The sequence below is a fragment of the Mustela putorius genome, unplaced genomic scaffold (genome assembly GCF_011764305.1).
Source record: "Mustela putorius furo isolate JIRA1106 unplaced genomic scaffold, ASM1176430v1.1 tig00003899_pilon_pilon_pilon, whole genome shotgun sequence".
Lineage (NCBI taxonomy): Eukaryota > Metazoa > Chordata > Mammalia > Carnivora > Mustelidae > Mustela > Mustela putorius.
This window is the reverse complement of record NW_025422048.1, coordinates 5,164,192-5,187,047: the sequence shown is the minus strand read 5'-3', so window position 1 is coordinate 5,187,047 and position 22,856 is coordinate 5,164,192. Positions and strand designations below refer to the sequence as shown.

General features: G+C 41.2%; 1 protein-coding gene across 4 annotated transcripts in view; it reads left to right on the top strand.

Moving 5' to 3' along the window:
• The window catches only part of AFF2 (AF4/FMR2 family member 2), a 453,773-nt gene that overhangs the window by 317,144 nt on the left and 113,773 nt on the right, over positions 1–22,856 (top strand). For all 4 annotated transcript variants that reach the window (XM_045068128.1, XM_045068126.1, XM_045068127.1 and 1 more), the window contains 2 exons: positions 3,244–3,280; positions 3,607–3,640. In XM_045068128.1, coding sequence (XP_044924063.1) covers positions 3,244–3,280; positions 3,607–3,640 — 71 coding nt within the window. The remainder of the gene's footprint in view (positions 1–3,243; positions 3,281–3,606; positions 3,641–22,856) is intronic.

Below are 22,856 nucleotides of genomic sequence, written 5' to 3'. Positions count from 1 at the left end.
TCCTGGCTCTGCCAATCACTAGCCAGATGGTCCAGCTTTAGTTCTTATGAGCCTCAGTTTCCCCATCTGTGCTATCTGTGCATGTATCTGCGCACGCATGTCTGTGTGTACCATGTAATCCCCATGGGGTTTTCAGCTCAGAGAAGCAGTGAGTCTGCAGACTTACAAAAACAGACACAATTGAAAATTCCCAACATACTGAAATTTATGCTCACATTCCAAATTGAAAATGCCCTTTTCTCAGAAGGAATAAAAGGACCCACAAGGAAGAGAGTACACTGCTGAGTAGAAGTGAGGGAACTGATAGTGTCCCCAGGGGAAGTTCAGTAAAGGCTTCACAGAGGTGATCCAACTCTGGTGGCTATAACTCAAGCTTTCTTGGAATCCAGCCACACTGATTCATTTACATATCAGCTGTGACTGCTCTTGCAGGGCAGTGACAGAGTTGAGTACTTGTGACAGAGACTATATGCCCAATCCACCCCAAAGCTTAAAATCTTAAGTATCCTGCCCTTTACAGGAAAAGTTTGCCAGTCACTGCTCTGGACCAAAATCCTGTGGGAATGTCTGATTGTGGGCTTATCATCACAGTTATTACTGAAAATATTCTCACTTAAGCTTGTGAAACAATTGGATATCATATTCTGTTACTAAAATCACTTACGTGACATGCCTATGAAAGAAACACACAGACCAAAGTCAGGCCTCTTTTTAAAAAAATTATATTATGGTTTCACTTATTTGTGGAGCATAACAAATAACATGGAGGACAAGGGGTGTTAGAGAGGAGAAGGGAGTTGGGGGAAATTGGAAGGGGAGGGGAATCATGAGAGACTATGGACTCTGAAAAACAATCTGAGGGTTTTGAAGGGGCGGGGGTGGGAGGTCGGGGTACCAGGTGGTGGGTATTATAGAGGGCATGGATTGCATGGAGCACTGGGTGTGGTGAAAAACTAATGATACTGTTATGCTGAAAATAAATAAATAAATAAAAGGAAAAAATTATATTATGAGCATCAATAATTATGGCATGAACAATGAAGATTTTTCACACAGCCAAGCTATTTCCAGTTGGGATTGGGTGTGTTTGTATGGTAAATTGGGTGTTATCCAAAGGTGTTTCATTTGTTTGGAACTCTGGTTTTAAAAAGTCTTATGCAGCTTAACATTAAAAACAGTAATAAAGGGGCACCTGGGTGGCTCACTCAATAGTAATAAAGGGGCACCTGGGTGGCTCACTCAATAGAGCATCTGGCTCTTGATCTCAGAGTTGTGAGTTCAAGTTCCACGTTGGGTGTGGAGACTACTTTAAAAAAAAAAGTATCAAGAATGTATAACTCCAGTAACCCTAATACATTAAATATTGCAATCCTCAAATTCATTTCGTAAATCACTGCCCCAATGCCTTGAACAACTGACTGTTCAGACCTAAAGTCCAGAATACTTGGATGAAGATTAAAACTTCGGGCCACCTTCCTGGGACCAGTACAGGGACTGGCTAGCTGCATGTGTCACTCTCTAACCAAGTGTTTGGTTTATTTGACTTCTGAACTTGTCATTTGATTCCCAGTGGTATAAGAGCCCAAATTTGCCCCATATGATTGTAATGAAATCCCTTGTAAAAAATAATGGGTAGAAATATTGTATATAGTGAAGGTCATACAAATGGTTAATCCCCCATTTATTTGGCATCCTGGGAAAGAAATGAGGTGTTCTGGGCAATCAAAATTCTTGGATAACCAAAGGTCCATCCTTCCATAGGAATCATGTAATACAAATCATTTTGAGATATAATTAATATTTTTCTGACTTCTTATAAATATTCTACTAAACATGCTTTTGTCTTTCTTGATAACTTAGACATTATGGTGAGCACCAGTTATTGGACTATGCTATAATTATGCCCTCAGGAGCTATTAAGATGCATAGGAATACTTGCCTCTATATTAAATAGCCATAGATTCCCGTGCTTTGTTAAGTTCTAACTTGGCTGTGTTATCTTTTTTGGCCTCCTTTGCTATTGGTTTTCATGTCTCAGTGTTCCCAGTGGCTGTGCCTCTAGGACAGTTTCCCCTTCCTCGCCATCTATAATTTGCTAAGGATTGGGAATCAAATGGCCATCCATGTTAGAGTTTTCTGTCAAAAGTCAGTTCTCTATCAAGTGAGGGTAGAGAAGCCTTTGAGAAGCCTTTTCCATCTCATGTGGAATTTATGGTAGTCTTCTGGAGTGGTAATCTTGCTGGAAGCGAAGTCTCCTTAGCAACAAAATCATGCTAAATAGATCAAAACATTCACTTGCCATGAAAGCATGGCATTATTGTTCTTGATTACTTCTCTTAAAGACAAATGCTGTGACTTTGTTTTTCCTTATATAGGGTGGCACGATTTGGCTTCAAAGCTAGATTACTTACAGCAGCAGTGGACATAACCAATTCTTGTATTCCCTTGAATTCGTTGTCTCCCTTTTGAAGTTCTTGTCTTGTAGTCAGTTCTTTCCCTTCTATCCCTATGGTGCCATGCGTGCTCTGTCCATTGTCATAGTGCTTCTGCCTGCGAGTTTGGGCAGGATCCACACAGGTGTGCCGTGCTCCCAGAAAGCACCATGTGTAGAAATCTGTATTTCTCAAAATCAGTGAATGAGTTGCGTGCAGGATAACTTTAAAATCAAATCTAAATCCCTTTAAATAATGTGCTCCACTCGCATATTTCAAATGGCTTCCTGTATGTCACCAAATTTGTAATGAAGTTTTAAGAACACTTGTCTTGTGAAAACGAGATCCATCTATCGTGTATGTATCACAGTTAAGGTAGAAAATTGGAGTTGTTCCTATAAAAGGGAGCAACTGAGCACATCTATTAATTTTGGTCTTGTTTACATTTCAACAAAAACCAGGATCATTTGTTAGTTTGAACCAGAGCCCCTTTCCTTCCCTAGAGATATCATTGCTAGCTAAGTGAGAAATTAAACACTTGAATTTCACACATGTGGGTCATTCGTTCCCATGTTGCACACGTTTCATCAGTCTGATGGAATGGCAGTTATGGTCATGTTATGGCAGGTGTGACTAGCAAATGTTTATCCTTCAAATAGACCTAGGGATAGAAGCCGACTTAAAGGAATTGTTAAGAGTGGCTTCTTTCTGGCGAACACTAGGCAAGTTCTGCCTTCAACAATAACAAATACACCTTTTGTTCCCTCTGTAGTATTTCACTAATATTTGTCTCATGTGTTCCTCCTTATAGGAATCCCAACACCTGACTCCAGGATTCACCTTACAAAGTAGGTGTTTTTAAAAAATTATACTTAGTCCAAACATTCATGTCATCTCCTCCCCTACTTTCTTCTCTTTCCTACCTGATATCATGAAAACATGAATTGACAGTGGTAAAAAGTCATATTGTGATATATCCAATTGGTTCCTTTACTTTTTCATCTGTGATTTATGACAGAATGCTAAAAATGTGTGTGTGTGTGTGTGTGTGCGTGTGTGCGTGCGTCTGTGTGTATAACTGGAAGGGCTGCATGTTTGAAGATCGATCTCATTCAGAGTGATCATTTGACAGTAGGAAATGTGGGTAATAATTGAATGTGCCCTTTCTTTTCAGAGTGGAGTGACCCAACCAGCAGAGCTTCTACGAAGTTAGTATCACTGGAGGCGTGAGTATTGGGTTTCCAAAGCAGGCTTCTTCAGGGGCATTTGGAAAGGAAACATTGCCTCAGTGCTGAGTGAATCTTGTTCTCTCTCCTGCTCCTCGAAAATAGGACACTTGGCTCATAGTAATATGGAGTTCGATTAGAGAGGGGAACGAGATCTCCCACAATAAACGAGTAACAGTAAAAATGAATGAGGTCACCATTAGACTCTTTAGTGAGGTAAATACAGGCTGGATTAATAAGACCTGGAATATGAAAACACCTGTGATTCTTGACTAGTTGTCTGAACATTATGTAACATCCACCACAGACCTCATCATACATGATATTCAGACATGACCAGCTAGGATGAAGTAAGGATACATCTCAGCAGCCATGTTGGGACATGAAGTGTTGAGTGGATTGTTATGGCCAGTCAGCTTGAGACCTTGCTCTTTGCATGTCATCTGGTGACTGTATATTACAGACAAGCAAGTAGATCCAGGAAGAGGTGGAATAAGAGATTACGTGGTGCTGGGTTAAAGTTCAGAAGCCAGGGCCCTGTGATTCTCTCAGCACTGTCTTCATTTGTTATAAATGCTAACTAAAGGAGGGGTAAGGAGAAACCGATTTTCTCAGATTAACTACTGTAGATTTTGTAATATCCATTTGTCCGAGAATATATCAAGGGAGTATTTCTCTCACAACTTCTTCCATTCCTAGTAATGGAAAATGAAAGTCAGCTTTTCTATGTGAGTAATAGTCACATAACTTGAAAATGTTTGAAATGGAATAATTTATGACATTCAAGTGGTCTAAGGGCACATTTGAAGTAAATCACTTACCTTTTGGAAGATCGCAAATAATTATCTAAAACAACTGGGAATGACTCCCAAATAGACCATGGTTCTAAGAAAGGCAATGGCATTTCTGTGTTCGTAGTTCCATTGAACAGCAAAGCCCCCAGAGCCCTGGCCCCATCATCAGTTTTATTGTTTGGTTTTCTGGCCTGATCTGTGCTTTCTCATTCCAAGTTCAATTTCAGCAACCAAGAACTCTCATTTAAAGAGGTGAGAAAAAAGTAAGAAAGGGGGGAAATAAAGCCCTAACCCTGAATTAAGGACCAAATTATGTGGAAACATGGAAATCCAAATCGTCTTTAATATTGTTCATTTCAGCTTTTCCATTCATTGCATCTTTTTTTTTTAACTTTTTATTTTTTATAAACATATATTTTTATCCCCAGGGGTACAGGTCTGTGAATCACCAGGTTTACACACTTCACAGCACTCACCAAAGCACATACCCTCCCCAATGTCCATAATCCCACCCCCTTCTCCCAAACCCCCTCCCCCCAGCAACCCTCAGTTTGTTTTGTGAGATTAAGAGTCACTTATGGTTTGTCTCCCTCCCAATCCCATCTTGTTTCATTTATTCTTCTCCTACCCACTTAAGCCCCCATTCATTGCATCTTAAATTGCCCTTCCCCTTGTGATTCTGTGATTCTAGTAAACAATAGGTTTTATTCTCATACTTTGCCCTCCTCCCATTAAAATGTCAATAAAATTAATACACATACACACACACACACACACACACACACACGCACGCACACACACTTGAGTATTTAGGAAATCAACACAGGTTTCCAGAGTTGAAAAAATATAACAGTATTTTTCCCACTGGAAAATGATCTTACTCCTAAAGCAAGAGTATTAGTTTCCTGCTGTGAAATATGCTGATTTCCATATAGAACATAAAATTCAATATTTCAATAGTTTGTAACTAACAGAAATAAACTCGTCAATTGTGATTTATAGTTAGAAGCTGCATTTCCAGAAAACAGCATTTCATAGCACAGGGGTATATTGCGTAATTCAGTAGGACTGAGGTTCTCTATGGGAAGAGTCAATAAAACTGGAAGGTGCTGAGTCCACTTTATGAATGAGCTGCTCTCTTTTTTAGCTACTGGATTTAAGGGCCAAGTGTTGTCCATCAGATTTGAGCTGGAATAAGTTCCCTTCTTTATTGTAGGGTGTGGATTTATTATTTTTGCTTTTAGCTTCCAAACTATTATCTGCTTAGCCATTTCTATTACTCTCCCCTATTTTACTACTGTGTGCTTTTCAAGCCAGCTTCTAGGATTTTCCATGTGGCAGGGTAATCCTCCAGGCAACTAAGAACTTTCCCTGTGTAGATGGCCATTGGTGGCCTGAGTTGGGTGGGAAACAGCCCCGAAGTTAGCCCTTGCTGCAGGAGAGACACCTTCCTGAGACTGGCAGGAAGAGAGTAGAGATTCTTGCAAAGCAGAATCCCTTAATTACTGGGAGACATTATTAGTTTTCCACGTATTTGCTTATCTTCCCCAGCTGATGAAATCCAGACCTTCCATTTGGGCCTGGATTGTTTGTAAGGACTGCATGCATGGGTAGCAGGTTCAAAAGCACTAATCTAAGTATGTCCAAATCCAAACTGGGAACCCGCCAGGCTCCCTCTGTGTTCCTGACAGCCACGCTTTCTCTGGGCCTGACCCCAGAAGTCTGACTGGCTTTTGGAGAACTGGGTCTTTCCTTGCTCTGTAGATTTCACTGCCATACCATGTTTTTTATGGGATGTCCATCCATGAGGTGCTGTCCTACCCGCTCTGTTTAGAATTCTCACCGCCTATTAGGCAAGAGCATTAGACAAAGGGAGTTCCAAGATCTGAGTTTGCTTCTCTCTGCAATGGTAGTTACAGTATTGAGGGGAAAGCATTGATTCAGATAACAGGATTTAGATAATATGAATGTAAATTATGGGGGAACTTTTAATTTCAAAATATACAGATACAGCCCCCTAGGGGAAATTCAGAAAATTAATGAGCTATGTGTATACACATAAAGGTATACACACAAACACTTGTCAGAATTCAAAAATAGAACTTCCCTATGACCCTGCAATTGCACTGGGTATTTACCACAAAGATACAGATGTAGTGAAAAGAAGGGCCATCTGTAAGAAATTAAAGAAGACACAAAAAGATGGAAGTCCATTCCATGCTCTTGGATAGGAAGAATAAACATTGTTAAAATGTCAATACTGCCTAAAGCAATCTATATTTTCAATGCCATTCTGATCAAAATTCCACTGGTATTTTTCAAAGAGCTGGAGCAAATAATCCTAAAATTTGAATGGAATCAGAAGAGACCCTGAATCGCTAAGGAAATGTTGAAAAACAAAAATAAAACTGGGGGCATCACATTACCTGATTTCAAGCTTTACTACAAAGCTGTGATTACCAAGACAGCATGGTACTGGCATAAAAACAGACACATAGGCCAGTGGAACAGAGTAGAGAACCCAGATATGGACCTCAACTCTACAGGCAAATAATCTTCGACAAAACAGGAAAAAGTATACAGTGGGAAAAAGACAGTCTCTTCAATAAATGGTGCTGGGGAAACTGGACAGCTATATGTAGAAGAATGAAACTGGACCATTCTCTTACACCGTACACAAAGATAAACTCAAAATGGATAAAAGACCTCAACGTGAGACAGGAATCCATCAGAATCCCAGAGGAGAACATAGGCAGTAACCTCTTCGATATCAGCCACAAAAACTTCTTTCAAGCTATGTTTCCAAAGGCAAAGGAAACAAAAGTGAAAATTAACTTTTAGGACTTCATCAAGATCAAAAGCTTCTGCACAGCAAAGGAAACAGTCAAGAAAACAAAGAGGCAACCCACGGAATGGGAGAAGATATTCGCAAATGACAGTACAGACAAAAGGTTGATATCCAGGATCTATAAAGAACTCCTCAAACTCAACACACACAAAACAGACAATCCTATCAAAAAATGGGCAGAAGATATGAACAGACACTTCTCCAATGAAGACATACAAATGGCTATCAGCCACATGAAAAAATGTTCATCATCACTAGCCACCAGGGAGATTCAAATTAAAACCACATTGAGATACCACCTTACACCAGTTAGAATGGCCAAAATTAGCAAGACAGGAAACAACATGTGTTGGAAGGGATGTAGAGAAAGGGGAACCCTCTTCCACTGTCGGTGGGAATGCAAATTGGTGCAGCCACTTTGGAAAACAGTATGGAGATTCCTCAAGAAATTAAAAATAGAGCTTCCCTATGACCCTGTCAATGCACTACTGGGTATTTACCCCAAAGGTACAGATGCAGTGAAAAGAAGGGCCATCTGTACCCCAATGTTTATAGCAGCAATGGCCACGGTCGCCAAACTGTGGAAAGAACCAAGATGCCCTTCAACAGACGAATGGATAAGGAAGATGAGGTCCATATACACTATGGAGAATTATGCCTCCATTAGAAAGGATGAATACCCAACTTTTGTAGCAACATGGACAGGACTGGAAGAGATTATGCTGAGTGAAATTAGTCCAGCAGAGAGAGTCAAGTATCATATGGTTTCATTTATTTGTGGAGCATAGCAAATAACATGGAGGACATAGGGAGATGGAGAGGAGAAGGGAGTTGAGGATATTGGAAGGGGGATGAACCATGAGAGTCTATGGACTCTGAATAACAACCTGAGGGTTTTGAAGGGGGAGGGGGTGGGAGGTTGGGGGAGCCCGGTGGTGGGTATTATGGAGGGCACATATGGCATGGAGCACTGGGTGTGGTGCATAAACAATGAATTCTGTCATGCTGAAAAGAAATTAATTAAAAAAAAATAGAAGAGGTTGGATTTGGAAATTAGTAAATAAACAGTAAATATATCCTAAAAAAAATCAAAAGTAAACAGTTACACTCTAAAAAAAAATTATACTCTTTAGTAATTAGACTTAACAACATAAAACCTTTAACCCTTAATAAGTTCTAGAGGGAAGAAGACCCGATGGTTTTTGTTTCTCTCCCCCTCTATGAGTCTTAGAACAGGCCTTACCCAGGGCTTCTAAATCCAGCGGAGTTTCTAGTCTCTTAAAAAAGGTCCCTCTCCCAAAAGAGGGTAGGTCATGGGCATCTGAAGGTCAAACTGTATTTTTCAGGACTCTAGACTCATATATTTGTGTGGTAATATCATGTCCATTCTGCCTCTGAAAGATCCGTTTATTTCCATTACGAGATTCAGGGTCTGAATGTACACACCAGACATTGTGTTACTTTCTAGTTTCTTAATGAAGCCATTGAGGACTGATGGAGGAGAAAACTGAAACCAAACCCAAAGAACTTGGATTGTCTTTGTCGAGTTGGATTGCTTCATCTGGTTTATAATATCTTGTCAATTCTTTGTCAGTACAGTGGCTTTACAAAAATTCATGACCTTGTTGGTCTTTTACAAGCCATCCTAAATAGGAACAGATAAGATACATTCAGTATCCCTGAGAAGCATTTTCAGACAGCATCCATGTACTCAAGTGTATCTGTGTACTTGGTCCTTGACGTCAGCTAATTTTGTGAGCACTGTTGAGAAGATATAAGCTCCAAACATCCAGCGCCTTCGTTATACTTGGTTGTTAGCGTCTGGACCCTGTCCAGTTGGAAACCCTCCAGACCCCCTTTTAATCAAGCCACTCCTGTGTTTTAAACCCTGTTCTCTCAAACGTCTGGATGGTTTCCATAAAAGCCCAATATGTAGGCAGATGTAGCCATAATGCCTTTCTTGCCATAAAAACAGTTCTTTCACTTTCAGTCTTAGCCACAGGTTTTTAAACATTCCAGCCATGAACCCAGAGACTTGATGGAAGGCCTCACAGCGACAGACTAGTTGTAGCCAGTCTCCATTCCCCGGCAGGAGATGGGTATGTACACTATATGAATGGATACTTGAAGGTAGTGCTAGTTAGGAGGAAAAGGAAACATTTTGTCTATGAGGGCCCAGAAGGGCAAAGTGAGTATACTGCTCCTTGGCAGGCAAGCCTGAAGGTAGGCCTCTTTCCCCCCAACCACAGCACCCTTTCTCGTGGGCGTTCATGAGTTCAGGGATTCAGAACAACCCATTCGGCATGTTGAACATGGAAGACTTGGATGGCTGAAGTTAGTTATAGCCAAACCTGCTCAAAATTGCCTTAAATAAAGCATGGTTTCTAAACTCTTCTCTATGTGGTAGGAAGACTACAAGGACTATTAGAATGTTTTCACTTTACTATAACCAATAACAAGCATTATATTATTTCTCAGGTGAATTCTGGATTTTTTTAACCCCCTCAAAAAACAAAACAAAACCAAACAAAAAAACCCTCGTGTTCATTACAATCCTCACCATCCTATCTAAAATTTCCTCATTGAAAAAATCTGATTTGAGATTCAAGGACCACCAGGGACTCTTGTGGAACACTAGCCCACGTCTCCAGCAATTTTATATACTCTTCCATAAGTAGATGTTTGGTCTGCTTTTTAGCTACACCTCTGGTAGCAAAGCTACTATGTCATGAGGCAAGGGGATGGAGGCTGTGATTTTCTTAATCAGATGAATTCTTAATCAGAATCCGTGATTTGGCACTTGGAATTTGGATCGGCTATTGAGGAGTGTGAAGCTTACCAACACCCAACTCAACCGCCCTGACGACCTGGCCGGTTATCTTGATGGCTTTTACTAGTTGTAGCCATTCCAGTTTTCAGGCCAAGATGCCTGCCAACTCTTGCTTTGAGCCTGTCTTGTAGGCTCTGCATCTTAGAGCTTGCCAGCTTTTCCTAAGGACTTAATATTTTTCTGGATGTTCTCCACCACATCAGGGACAGCCACCTGGGAGCAGAGAAAACAAAATTTGGCAGCCTGTTCAAGCTGTGAATTAAAGGTAATTCACAGTTTGAAATGAATCAGCATGAGGTCCTTAAGAAGAGTAATCAGACATTGAGAGGATTTTATTTTGAGGATTGTATATTGGCTAATGGGACAACAAGCAATATTGGCATTTGGAATGTTCATGTCAGGAAGTGCTGAAGCTGCTGGTACTTGACAGGCGCCAAGACTGAAAAGTGAGGCTTCTTCAGCGGGAGGAGTGGGCTTCCACTTTCCTGACAGAAGCTCAAAACAGGGATGTCTTGTGCAGTGAGCATAAATCTTGAAAGATCAGATTTGATTTCTGTGTTGTTCACGTGCCCAAGATTCATCTGTTTCTGGTGGATTGTGAGAATCTGTAATTAGAAGCCAATGTCTCCCTCTCTTTCTCTCAGGGAAAAGTCAAGTATCTCTTTTTTTCCACCTGATTTGCATCCATTTTTATTCATTCATTCAGGCTTTCTTTCCTTTCCACAAAAATGCATGAAGCCACTGGTTTGTAAAGCTTGGGGTGAAGCCTTGTGGTAAATTCACACGTCTTTCCTTCCAGGAGCTCCCAGTGAAGGTTACACTCACACTGATGACACCAGTACCTCCACTAAGTCATATCAACTGAGTGTCCACTATATGCCAGGCAGTTTGTCTCTTGATAACAAGCCTGTGGGAGTCACCTTGTTTTTTTGCCACAGGGGCAGTACCAAACCTTGGAGACATTGAGTGAGTTGCCCAAAGAGCTACAGTACAAAGCCAGAATAAGACAGACTTCAGAGCACATGCCTTTAACCTACACTAAAGCCATTCCATGGACACTTTGGAGATGGCCCTACTGATTTCCATTCAGTTGTGATCTTGCCCAGGCATTAGGCTAAAGTGGACTGACCATAGCTGCAGACCAGAATGGTAGCTGTCAGTTTAGTTTAGATCAGAGAAAGTATTAGATCTTAATACTGCATGTGTGGACATGGACACCGTGTAGGTGAGCATGGGTCTGTCCTCAACTCAGGGCCAACAGCTCAGTTGTGTCATCATGCCTATAGAATGAGTTCTTCAGAGAGGTAGAAGGATCTGTGACTCTGAGGGGACTTACACCACCATGTCAAATCCCTGGGAGGCCGATTTCTGTGACCTGTGGTAGGAATAGCATCTCTCTCTCTCTCTCTCTCTCTGTTTCCAGAAAGCTCCATTTTGCCATATTTAAGCCAACATAAGCCAGCTGATACTTAGGTCTATTTTTATGAGAAACTCATCCATGGCCTTTCATGCTTACCAACTTGGTTGATAATCAAAATGTTTTTCTATGTCTTCATTGTGAAATAATGTTAAAAACTATTCCCAATGTGATCAACCAACCCCAACTTCTCTTTGATGTTTTGAACAATAACTGGGAGTGAAGGAAGTAACACACGTGGAAAACACCAGAATTAAAATAATTCCACTTGCATAATTGAATGTAGCTACAACCAAGGCTACTTTCCTGTGCACTGTGATTTTTAAGATTTTTTTTTTATTTATTTGATAGAGAGAGAGAGAATGAGCACAAGTGGGTGGAAGGATAGAGGGAGACAGAGAGAGAGAGAGAAAGAGAATCCCCAAGGAGACTCCCCCCCTAAGTGGGGAGCCCAATGTGGGGCTCAATCTCATGACCCTGAAATTATGACCTGAGCTGAAATCAAGAGTCAGATGTTCAACCAACTGTGTCACCCAGGCACCCCTGTCTTTCATTGTCCTAAAGACCCTCACAAAATATGTTGGCCCTACCTTGGTATCACAGCAATCCCGTTAGCCCCAGGTGAAAAGAAACCAGGTTGGGTTTGGGGGAAATCCTCACCCAATGTCCCCGAGCTAGGGATGAGGGAGCTGGAGCTAGAAGCCCAAGTTCTGCATGCCCATTAGAGCATAGTGCCTTGTCCCCAGATCCCCCCGATGGCCACAGGACTGGAGCACATCAACCAGAGTACCGACTAGTCTTCCAGGAAAAGAAACAATAGCCACAGTATAGACAAGCCTCTAGATCATTCCCAGAAATTAAAAAGAAACAAGCAAACCAACCCAGCAGAGGCTGGAGTGGCTGTGAAGGAGTATCTGCCCTGCTTCTAAACTATTCATTCTTCTTTTCCATCTTATCAAGCATTTCACAGCCAGCTCATCTGCCACAATTACGTTGTCAGGAGCACTATGTTTAAATGGTCTGCTCTTGACACCTTCCCAGAGCTGCTAAAAGCCCTTCCATTCTACTGACAAGTGGGGAACAGTATTGGTAGAATACTGCAGATGCTTGCACAATTCCAGCTGAAGAGTCAGTTGAAAAATCTGACCAATGCTTTTCTTTGTGACCCATCCATCCATGTCCATAAAGAGGGCCTGAACAGGAGAAGGTCTCAAAGCTATTCGGTGGACATCTCCAAATATGCTGCCAAGATGGGGACCCAGAGGGACAGAGGGATGGTATACCTTGTAAATCCAAATGAGCACAATATCATTTCTTTGCAACCCCCTGGGATCTTGGCACCCAGTATCCACCAGTGCAGCCCTTAATACACCGTCTGGTCCTTAGCTCAGGAAAAGGGGAATCTAGGAAGGGGGTGGTGGGGGGAAGGTAATGATTTACCCAGAAGTCAGCCTGTAGTTCTGCCACCTCCATTCCCCAGCTTCAGGACCAACCCCATTTCTGCATAGGTTGGCCACTTCTTAAAATTCCAGACTGGGATCTCAGTATTGTAATAATGTGAAGTTACTTCTAGATTTTCAAGAGAAAAATCTTCCCAAAGTCCCTCATACTCATATCTAGAAATTCTCTAGGATATGTGGAAATTGAAAAGGTTATTCTAGGTGTCTCCAAAATCAGTTTTGTGTAACCTGTAGTACGGTGAGAAAGGAAGCACAGAGACTATATGTGAACTTGGGTCATTCCAGCCATCACTTCCAGCCACCTTCTGTATGCCCTTTCTACTACTCCCAGGCTTGTCCCTGCCAGGCTCTCACCCCAAACAGCCACATTCGCACAGCCACCACTAGTCCCAATCCTGGGGACCTGGCCTGCCCTGTTCCCCTTCATCCTACAGTGCTTCATAACAGTAAACCAACCTTGCAGAGGAGTTTTCCTCTTAGCAGTTGAATGACCTGCTCAGGATCACACACCTAGTTAGTGAAAGAGCTAAAATTTCACTCTAGGATTCTTGGATTTCAAAACTCGGACTTTTAGGGCACCTGGGTGGCTCAGTGGGTTAAGCCTCTGCCTTCGGCTCAGGTCATAGTCTCAGAGTCCTGGGATCCCCGCATCGGGCTCTCTGCTCAGCAGGGAGCTTGCTTCCTCTCTCTCTCTCTGCCTGCCTCTCTGCCTACTTGTGATCTCTCTCTGTCAAATAAATAAATAAAATCTAAAAAAAAAAAAAAAACACCTCACTTTTAGCTCTTCTACTATAACTGCCACACTGGCATCACATTTCAGTTGAATAATCATTAATCATTAAGTATGAAGGAAAAGAACACTGCTAATAATAATCATGCTTTCTAATCCCGTGAGGCTTTCTGTTTCTACACATACTGTTATAACCAGTCTCTCCCCAGTCCTGGGAGCCAGAAAGTGGGGCAGCTCAGATGCCAGCTTCCTCACTCCTTGCCATGTGACTTCATGACATCACTTAGTGCTTCCCCGGGACTTTACTGCATCATATATAAAATGGAGCCTCGATATCACTTGGGTTCCTTAGTAAAGTGTGCTGCTCTCAGAGGAGCTCATGAATGGAACTGCAGGCAGTTATTCACATCCCTTCTCTCCCCGTGGTAGAAATCAGGCAAGTCACACTTGCAGGGGTTGAGTGAGGTGCTCTTTTTGCTAATATCTGCCATTGCATTGATGTGCTTTGAATCAAAGATAGACACCCTGGCGCTGACAGAGCCCTTGACTTAAAATGAATCACTGTCTGTGCCACTCCTTTCCTAGTTAGACCAGCCGTACCCAGAACGTTTCTGGCCATTTCACCACATTCATGAGACTGAGTGCATTTTCCAACCTCCGCACACCCAAGGTTCCGTTTATCTGGTTTAGTGATAGTTTGTACATTTGTGGACAAATTTGAAAACGTTCCACCCAAACGCATATGTGTTACAGTTTCACTGTCTTAGAGCATGCAATTTGGGGTTAGGTCAGCCCTTCATCTTCATGCATTTTGGGGGGTGCTCTCTAACTTTGAGATTGAAGAGGACCTGAAGCTGTGATCTGTCTTGACCTTTACTATCAGATTAAAATTCCAGTTTGCTGTTGTGGTAACTATACCTTGAAAATTAGATCTCGACAGTCACTACAAAATTTGAAAGTGCACTGCTGCCATGAACTTTGAAAAAACATTGCTTACCATTGTCAGCGACAATCGCTTAATAGAAATAATCTGCCTTGCCCTCTGCTAGAAAGAGTTTGGGGGGATGCAAAAAGATTATATCTTGACAGGTTTTTTTTTTAGCATAAAAAATGGTTGTGCTTTGAAGCAAAGCTGTTTTCCACATGAAATTTAAATCGACTTCAGCTTGATTTATACTATTCAGAAAGAACTGTGATATTCAGGATGGCAGGAAGCCAAGATGCACGGTAAAGACATAGAGGCACAGAAAATCTACTTTTGGGGATCCATCCCAGACAAACCCTCATGGCCCTGGGGTTCCAAATGGCAGCCACTTGCCAAACAGATATTGTGGGACCCAGGGCTCAGCACTATAAGGAGATGTCCAATAGCCCCAGGACAGGGAAATGAAAAAAGCAATCCAGGTTATCTCGCTCGTAAAGAAGATGAGGCATTGAGGCATTTGAAATTTCAGGGATTCTCTGACTGCCCTTCCTTTTCAAATTTTCCCCAAGACAAACATGTCACAGTGGGTCTGACTTTATAATTAGCTGGGGGGGGGGCTCTGTCTGTGGTTCCATAACAGGATTTTTTTTATACAACTGGGCCTTTAAAATTTACTTTTTGACATGTTCATAATAGGATTTCAACATGTCTTTCCTACACAACATGTGGAAAATCTCTCCCTTGAATGCTCTGAAAGGACCAATTTCTGACACAGGTGATGCTCTCACTCTGAGAATTGGGCATACTCATTCCCACACAGCCAATATCAAACATTAAACCTGTTAGATGGTATCAGGTAACTGGGCATGAGGGATGTGGAATAGCAGAAGACTGAGGGGTAGCTTGGTCTAAAGGCACTTGGGGGCAGGGGCGGGGAAGTGGGGATACTTGAGAGCCTCTTCCTTCTGGTCTGGTCAGTCTGTGTGCTGAGGAGATTGAGATAGCGCTGATTAGACTGTGATATTCCTCCAAACCCAAGGAACTTTCCGGGAAAGCCCAGCCGGTAATCCCTTCCACTCATAAGGACTGTGGATCCCCCAGATAGCATCTTGAACAAAATAGGCCCACAAGTCTACAAGCTTCTTAGGGAAAGGGGTGCTATAGATTTGCCTGAATGTTCTCACAGCTTATACAAGACCAACTACACAGGAGGTAGACAGCAAACACTATTGAGCAACTGGCAAGTAAAATATCCAGAAAGCAAGAATGATCCAGAAGGTCTCAGTTCTTTTAAATGAATATTTACATTTTGATATATTTTATTCTTCTATTCATCAATCCACATTGAAGAGGTAGTATCATAAGAAGAAATATAGAGACACATGTCGGTGTGTCTGAATATGGTGGAAAGCCATATAGTGTAGAGATCGAAGTGGATATGCCCTGGAGGCAAATTGCCTAGGTCCAAATCCCAGCTCCATCATCTTTAGTCATGTGATCTTGGGCAAGTTGCTCAACCTCTCTATTACTCAGTTTTCCTCATCTGTAAAATGGGGATGGTAATAGCACCTACATCATAGGATTAAGTGACTGAAGTGCTTATTGCAGCAATTGGTACATAGAAAGTTCTCGGTAGACATTAATTATGGTGATTAATTATGCTCATAATTAGTACTGTCGTTATTACTGAGTGCTCCAAGCCACTGTCATTTGCATTGTGTTCCATCTTTGGCCACTACAGGAGCCATTCACTCAATTCCCTGAACTGTCCTGGAGGTTCCCAATTAGAGCAAGACCTCTCCAGGGCTAAGAAACCCAGACTACATTGAACATTTCCTCTGTTGACCTACCCCCTCCAGCCCCCGAGGATAAAAATGATGAAAGGCTAAAATATCTGGAATGCATACCCCTTGGGTACTAGGCACATTCTTCTTCTCGGAGTACATTACAGCATCTTATCACAGCCACAATTGTACTTTTAATTCTGTGCTAGTTTTTAAAAATAAAAGCTGGGACTTCTTCCGTGCCAGGCATTACTCACAGTTGTTTCTATCCCCAAGGTAACTGAATTGTCCTAACCCGATAAGATGTAGGCACTGCTCTTATCCACGTTTTACTTGGGAGGAACTGAGGTTCATGAATTGAAGAGACGTTCTCATAGCCAATGATGGTGGGTTCGTGTCTTGGACCTATGTCTGGCTGAGTCCAGGAAGAGACCCTCGAACCCTGGCCTTCTTAACTACTCATGGAATGATCAGTCCCAGAGTCCACCTGAACTTGGTTGTTTGGGACTATGGCAGTACCTCCTTCCTCAGACGTAACAGAGAGAACAACAGAAGACCAGAACTTGACCAAAGACATTCTTTGCCCCTGATGCCCAGGATCCCCTTTCACCTTTTATAAAATTGCCACTGGAGTAATATCCTGAGTCATAATTGTGGACTACTTGGTTCACATACATATGAATAACCACTTCTGAAATATTATAATAAGCATGTTGGCAGTTGAATAATCAGGTAGAACAGAATCCTTTCTTGAATCCTCCCCTCTTCTTTTGAATGCATAAGAGGATTCATCTGAATCAGAAAACAGAGGAATGAAATTTCATGGGCTAGCCCCCACCATTCTGTGAAATAAACACTTTATTCCCTTGCCTGGACAAATCATTCCTGAGTTGCATCTCTGCTTCTGTTTCCTTGGTCTGAAAAGACATTGCAGACTCTGCCTTTAATTATGATCAGGCTTGACTATGAATCCCTTGAGAAATAAACTTGTTTTTGCTGGGAGGGAAGGTAAAATAACATTTAAATAGGTTTTAAAAATAAGAAAGAATTCTCAGAAGACGTACTATTGTAGAACATGCTGTATATCAAAATATATAAGCCCATAGTTGTAACAGTGACTTAGTAAACACATTGCTGAGTGAACTATGAAAAATAATCCACTGAGGTGCTGTTTCCCTTACCCCTACGCACTGAGTTAAGAGAGCATTGCCATAAAGAAGATATGCACTGTTTAAAAATATTTGTGCATTTTTTAAATATCTCTTTTGGACCCAATAGACTAATCTTTTTTTTCTTCCCTTGCTAGGAAAAGTACACTGTAAGGAGTTTAGTTGAGTGGTGTATTAAGCGAAGGTCAAAAACACTTTTTTGAAGATAGCATTTCTGAGCAAAGAAATGCCTTTCACACTATTAGTATTTAGTATTGCATTTACTACTGGCACCTTTATTAGCATAAGATCTTGAATTCTGTGAGTAAAATAAACATATCAGTACAAGGAAATGAATTTCCATGTTCTGGAAATTGATCTTTCTCTGGACAGCATAAATTCTGCTGGTCAGACGACTACCTCTGTGGAAGGGGAACCCTCTCAAAAACCATTCTTGGCATAGAATCTTGTTTTAAACTCTTAGAAGCCCTGTCCCCAAGTGATAGACTAGTAGGTTTTCCTAAGCATATGTCCTGCTATTGCCCTTGCTAAACATTTAGCTCTGAACTGTGAAGTAAGTTGGCTTTTAAAATCATACCACAATTAAGGTTTGTTGTCTTTTAATTCCACATAAAAAAAAAGTTTGATGAGATATGAGAGAGTTCATTATACACATTGGAGTGTGTCAAGCCATTTCCAGTTTAAAGCCATTACATAATCTCCCACACTTGAAGGCGTGGCATAAAACTCTTTTCTTAATTGAATTCCAGTAAAAGATTTCAAAGAACTGTTTCTCATAAATAGCAATTCAGCAGTCCCTCCTTCTCAAAAGAAGGCAAAGCAGAAAGCAGGCAAATCATGACAGTCTCTCATAATGAAAACACTGAGAGAATATTCACCCACGAATTCGCTCAAGTACCGTGTCGTTTGGCTGCATGATGGTTATCACCAAGTGATTATAACTCACATTTTATGTGGGAGAGAAGAAAGACAGACATATAGAGATGTTTTCCCACTTGAAGCAAACCTGTCACCAAAATTCTAGCATATATTTCCAAACAGATTAAAAGGTAATTTTTCCATCCTTAAAAAGAATCCTTCACTTTGAAAATGATTCACTGCAGGTTTCCTCTAAATAGTATGCTCATCTCATGCATTTACAATATGGTTTGATTTTCAAAACATCAATTTACATGCACTATCCAGAAACAAATCTATTGTGCAAAGTGGTGCTTACTTGTATAGCATCAAAAAGTAAAAATTTCTTTTTTTGAAAATTGGGGTCCATGGTTTATAGAGTATGCTCATCATTAATATTAATGATTTATAGTCTAGTATCTTTTGCTAACTCAAGTAGAGATGAAGATGTCACAGGCTACTTGAGAGGTAATTCCATAATGCTCATTCAGAATTGGCAAAATGTCGTATTTCAGCAGCAGCCAATCAGACGCGACCTTGTTTTTGTTCTCATGGGAATCTAATCCTGGAGTCCCTTCTTCCCCCTTCACTTTGCCTGGCCCATGAACACATTCCATGAGCTGAACACCAAACAATAAATTAGTGAGAAAATTAGGGCAGTTTTCATTACTAACATCTGGGGTGGAATGCAATCCTTGATGGGCAGAATATTCACAGTCACTGCTAAGTAGACAGATAGGACTTGGAGATGGGGCATAGCATCTCTTGGAATGTGAATTCTCTAAAGCATCCTGGCAGCCCGTGTGGAAAGTTTCCCTCGGAGCATCATTTTGAACAGAGCAGGGTGCCATATGATGTCTGTGAGCACATCCAGGTTACAGAAGACACACCTCCCCACGTGCCCTAGGATATGTTCATCCAGGTGCTGGATCGTTTGGCTCTTCAATGTGTTCAGTCTTTGTTGGCAAGAGGGTCAAACCATGCAGGAACACTTACAGCAATATAGAGATATGCACTATATGGATTTTCTCTTCTAAGATGCTTTCTTTGGGAAACTCATATTACTTTGCATGAAAATAAACAGCCCCAGGGGAGCCTGGGTGGCTCAGTTGGTCAAGTTTCTGCCTTTGGTTCAGGTCATGATCCCAGGGTCCTGGGATCAAGTTTCGCATCAGGCATCCTGCTCAGCAGGGAGTCTGCTTGTCCCTCCACCCACCACCTCACTCATGCTTGTTCTCCCTTTCAAATAAATAAAATATTTAAAAAAATTTTAAAGCAAAGAGCCCCAGATATAGATGCAAGTATTTGAAAACCCTCATCCAATAACTTGGCTAAACACGGTTTTGAACTTCCATATGGAATTTAGCTTGAGCAGTTTTGCCAAAGGTTTTTTTCAGTACTGGTTATACAGGGTTAATCCTGGGTCTTTTATTTATGGGACACTGGTTTCAGACTTTGTTTTTCTTTCTTTTTTTTTTTTTTTTAAGGAGTCATTTATTTATTACAGAGAGAGAGAGAGAGGAGGCGCAGAGGGAGAAAGAGTATCTCAAGCAGACACAGGGCTTGATCTCAAGACCCTGAGATCAAGATTTGAGCAGAAATTAGAGAGTCAGATGCTTAGCCACCTGAGCTACCCAGGCACCCCTTCAGACTGCTTTTTTTCAAATATAGTTTGTCTCAGATAATTTCTGAGATCACACGAGCTTCTTAACTGTAAAACAAAAAGGTCCGTTTCTGCACCCAGTTGTGAGCACTGGGAAGGTTGGCCAGAGAATCAAGGAAGCTTTGGCTATATGGTCTTAAACTTATGTCACACAAACGATGTAAACATTTGAGGCAAATCTATTCAGCAGGAAAGAAAATAACCTCGCCTTTCTGTCCGCGATGTGGGCATGTTAAGGCAAAATTATTTTAGATATGAAATATCTAGCTTCACTCTCCCTCTATCATTTACCATCAACCATCACCACGGAATAGTAATTGTTTTTCAGGGGGAAAAAAAAAAGGGCTTTTATGATCCAACATTTTTGGGAGCCAGTGGGTTAAAAAAAAAAAAAAAACTAACAAGTCTTTTCATTGTAGAAATCCTTTGAGCCTTTAATATGCTAATGTTCACTGTGTTTCTACAGGAGGGGTATAGAATATGAAGTGTTTCCCAAACTAGGTGGGCCATAGAATTTTTCCCCCGGAATACCAACCAAGGTCCATGCAGATGTAGCCTCTCTTCCTTAGCCTCCTGGAGTGGAGATGCCCCGTTTGTGGACCTTGCCACTCCTACTTGGCTTCCCTCTAATTATCCCCCCATCAGAAGTTATATGTTAAATCTAATGGCCCTTTTAAGCAGCTTGGTGAAATTACAGTGTGTATTTGGAAATCGTGGAGACTTTATTTTTGCATCCGTGACATGGAAGGTGTTCCAAAATCCCACCAACTGTCACTGTGAAGGTTTCCTTTGTGAGGCACCTTTTGTCTGGTTTTGGTTTTTCCTCCCAGACCACCTGCAACTGTGAGTTTTCTCCTGAGTGGGTGACTCCAATCCTCCCATCAGCTTCCCTCCCTGTGGGGAAAAAAGCTGGCTGAATAGAGAAAGAATCGCTACACACTCACTGAACATTCTTGGCAGATAATTTGCTGCCATGTTTTAGAAAACCAGGGACTGGATGTGCTTAAGAGATTTCTATTAGCTATTGCCGAGAGAGATAATAGTCCTATTATCCTGGTGACTTTTGAGACCATTCTGAATGCTGGTATTATTGAAAATGCAGTAATGAAGTCAACTCTCAAATCTAAGCATGTGGATTGTCCACTTCAAACTGTGCCTTCCCGAGCTGACAGCTCTGGGTGGTCTCTCTGCACACACGCACCCTTTTGTGGGGGTGTGTTTTTGAAATGCGACCTTGCATAATGTTAGATTGAGGAAAAAAAATACAATTAAGATTTTTTTTTTTAATTTTGAGAAGGAGGTTGCATCTCACACAATCCAGTAATCCAGAGCTGATATAGTCCTTCCTGAAGAGCCAAACTGTGTTTTCAACAAGGCCAAGAATGGGTCCTTTATTTAAGCACTTTCTTTAGAACAGATCTCCTATGACAAGAGAGTTACCAGGTAATGAAGCTGGTATTCTGGTCTTCTGAATCTACATGCTTAAAATGAGGGTGTTTCTGTGTATAAAGTCTGCCATTTAATTATCATTTTGAATGACTTTATTGACCAAAGCATCAGTTTTGTACACATTTTACAACAATAACTGTAACATGCAAGCCATGTATAATTTTCATTATGTCTTGTGTCATTCACATTATCTGAGGCATGATAGTAGATAATTAGTTGATTGGGTATGAAAGCACCCGACATATTGATGGGAAGCAGAGATGAGCTCTGACTAGTTGCCTTCACCAATTACATGTTGTTATTTGTATTTATTCCTGATGTATACTCATTATTGGTAACATGCGTCTTGTAAAATTGGTAGAAACTGAGATCGTTTGGTGGTGGCATTTGGACTATATTATGGCACCTATCTTATGCCATGGAAGAACTCAAATATTGACAGTTTTTATTCCTGGGACTAACTTTTTGCCTTTAGGTTTTCTCATGCTTTTTATCACTACTGATTTTATGCCTCTGTGTCAGGGACCCATTTTTGCAAATATCATGTTTCTCAGCAAATTGATAGGGTTAAACTAGAAAATTTGGCAGTAGAAGAATGAAACACACACAAACACAAATAACAAATATAAAAATACAGATTGCCAAGAGGCTGGTCCAAAAGTGCAGTCAGAAGTTGTGAGGCAGGACAGCTGATGGTCACACATGGTGATCTGTGCACAGCAAAGCTCTTCTTTGCACTATCTTGGTTCCCTGGACCAGGAAGTTGCCATCCAACTCCGTGTAGTGTTTACAAAAGCTGGTTGAGTGAGTGTCTTATTCGTTGAGGTTTGGGAATCTCGGATTGAAACATCATCCAGGTGATAACAGGTTACCTTTCTGAGGGAATTTTTGAAAGGCACCCCAGTAGACTTCCTATCTAGATTCATGATTATTCTTTGAGGAAATACCTGGAGTAGATACAGAAGCCCAGCTTATTTTGTCAAGTCACAAAGTCATCCTATGAAAGGTATGCTTCTTACTCTGAGTCGAGCCTTCTCTTGCTGTCCTTGTATTTTCCTTTGTCCATGGGGAGAATGAGGGGGAGAATGGTTCTGGGAAAACAGGCAGCAGAGTGAGAAGGCATGTGTATTTTCATCTACGAAGAGAAGTAGAAATTAGATTCTTAGCAGTCAGAAGACTCTTATGTCTGCCATCAAATAAAGTTCTGCCAGCAAACCAGCTGCAGGTGGACC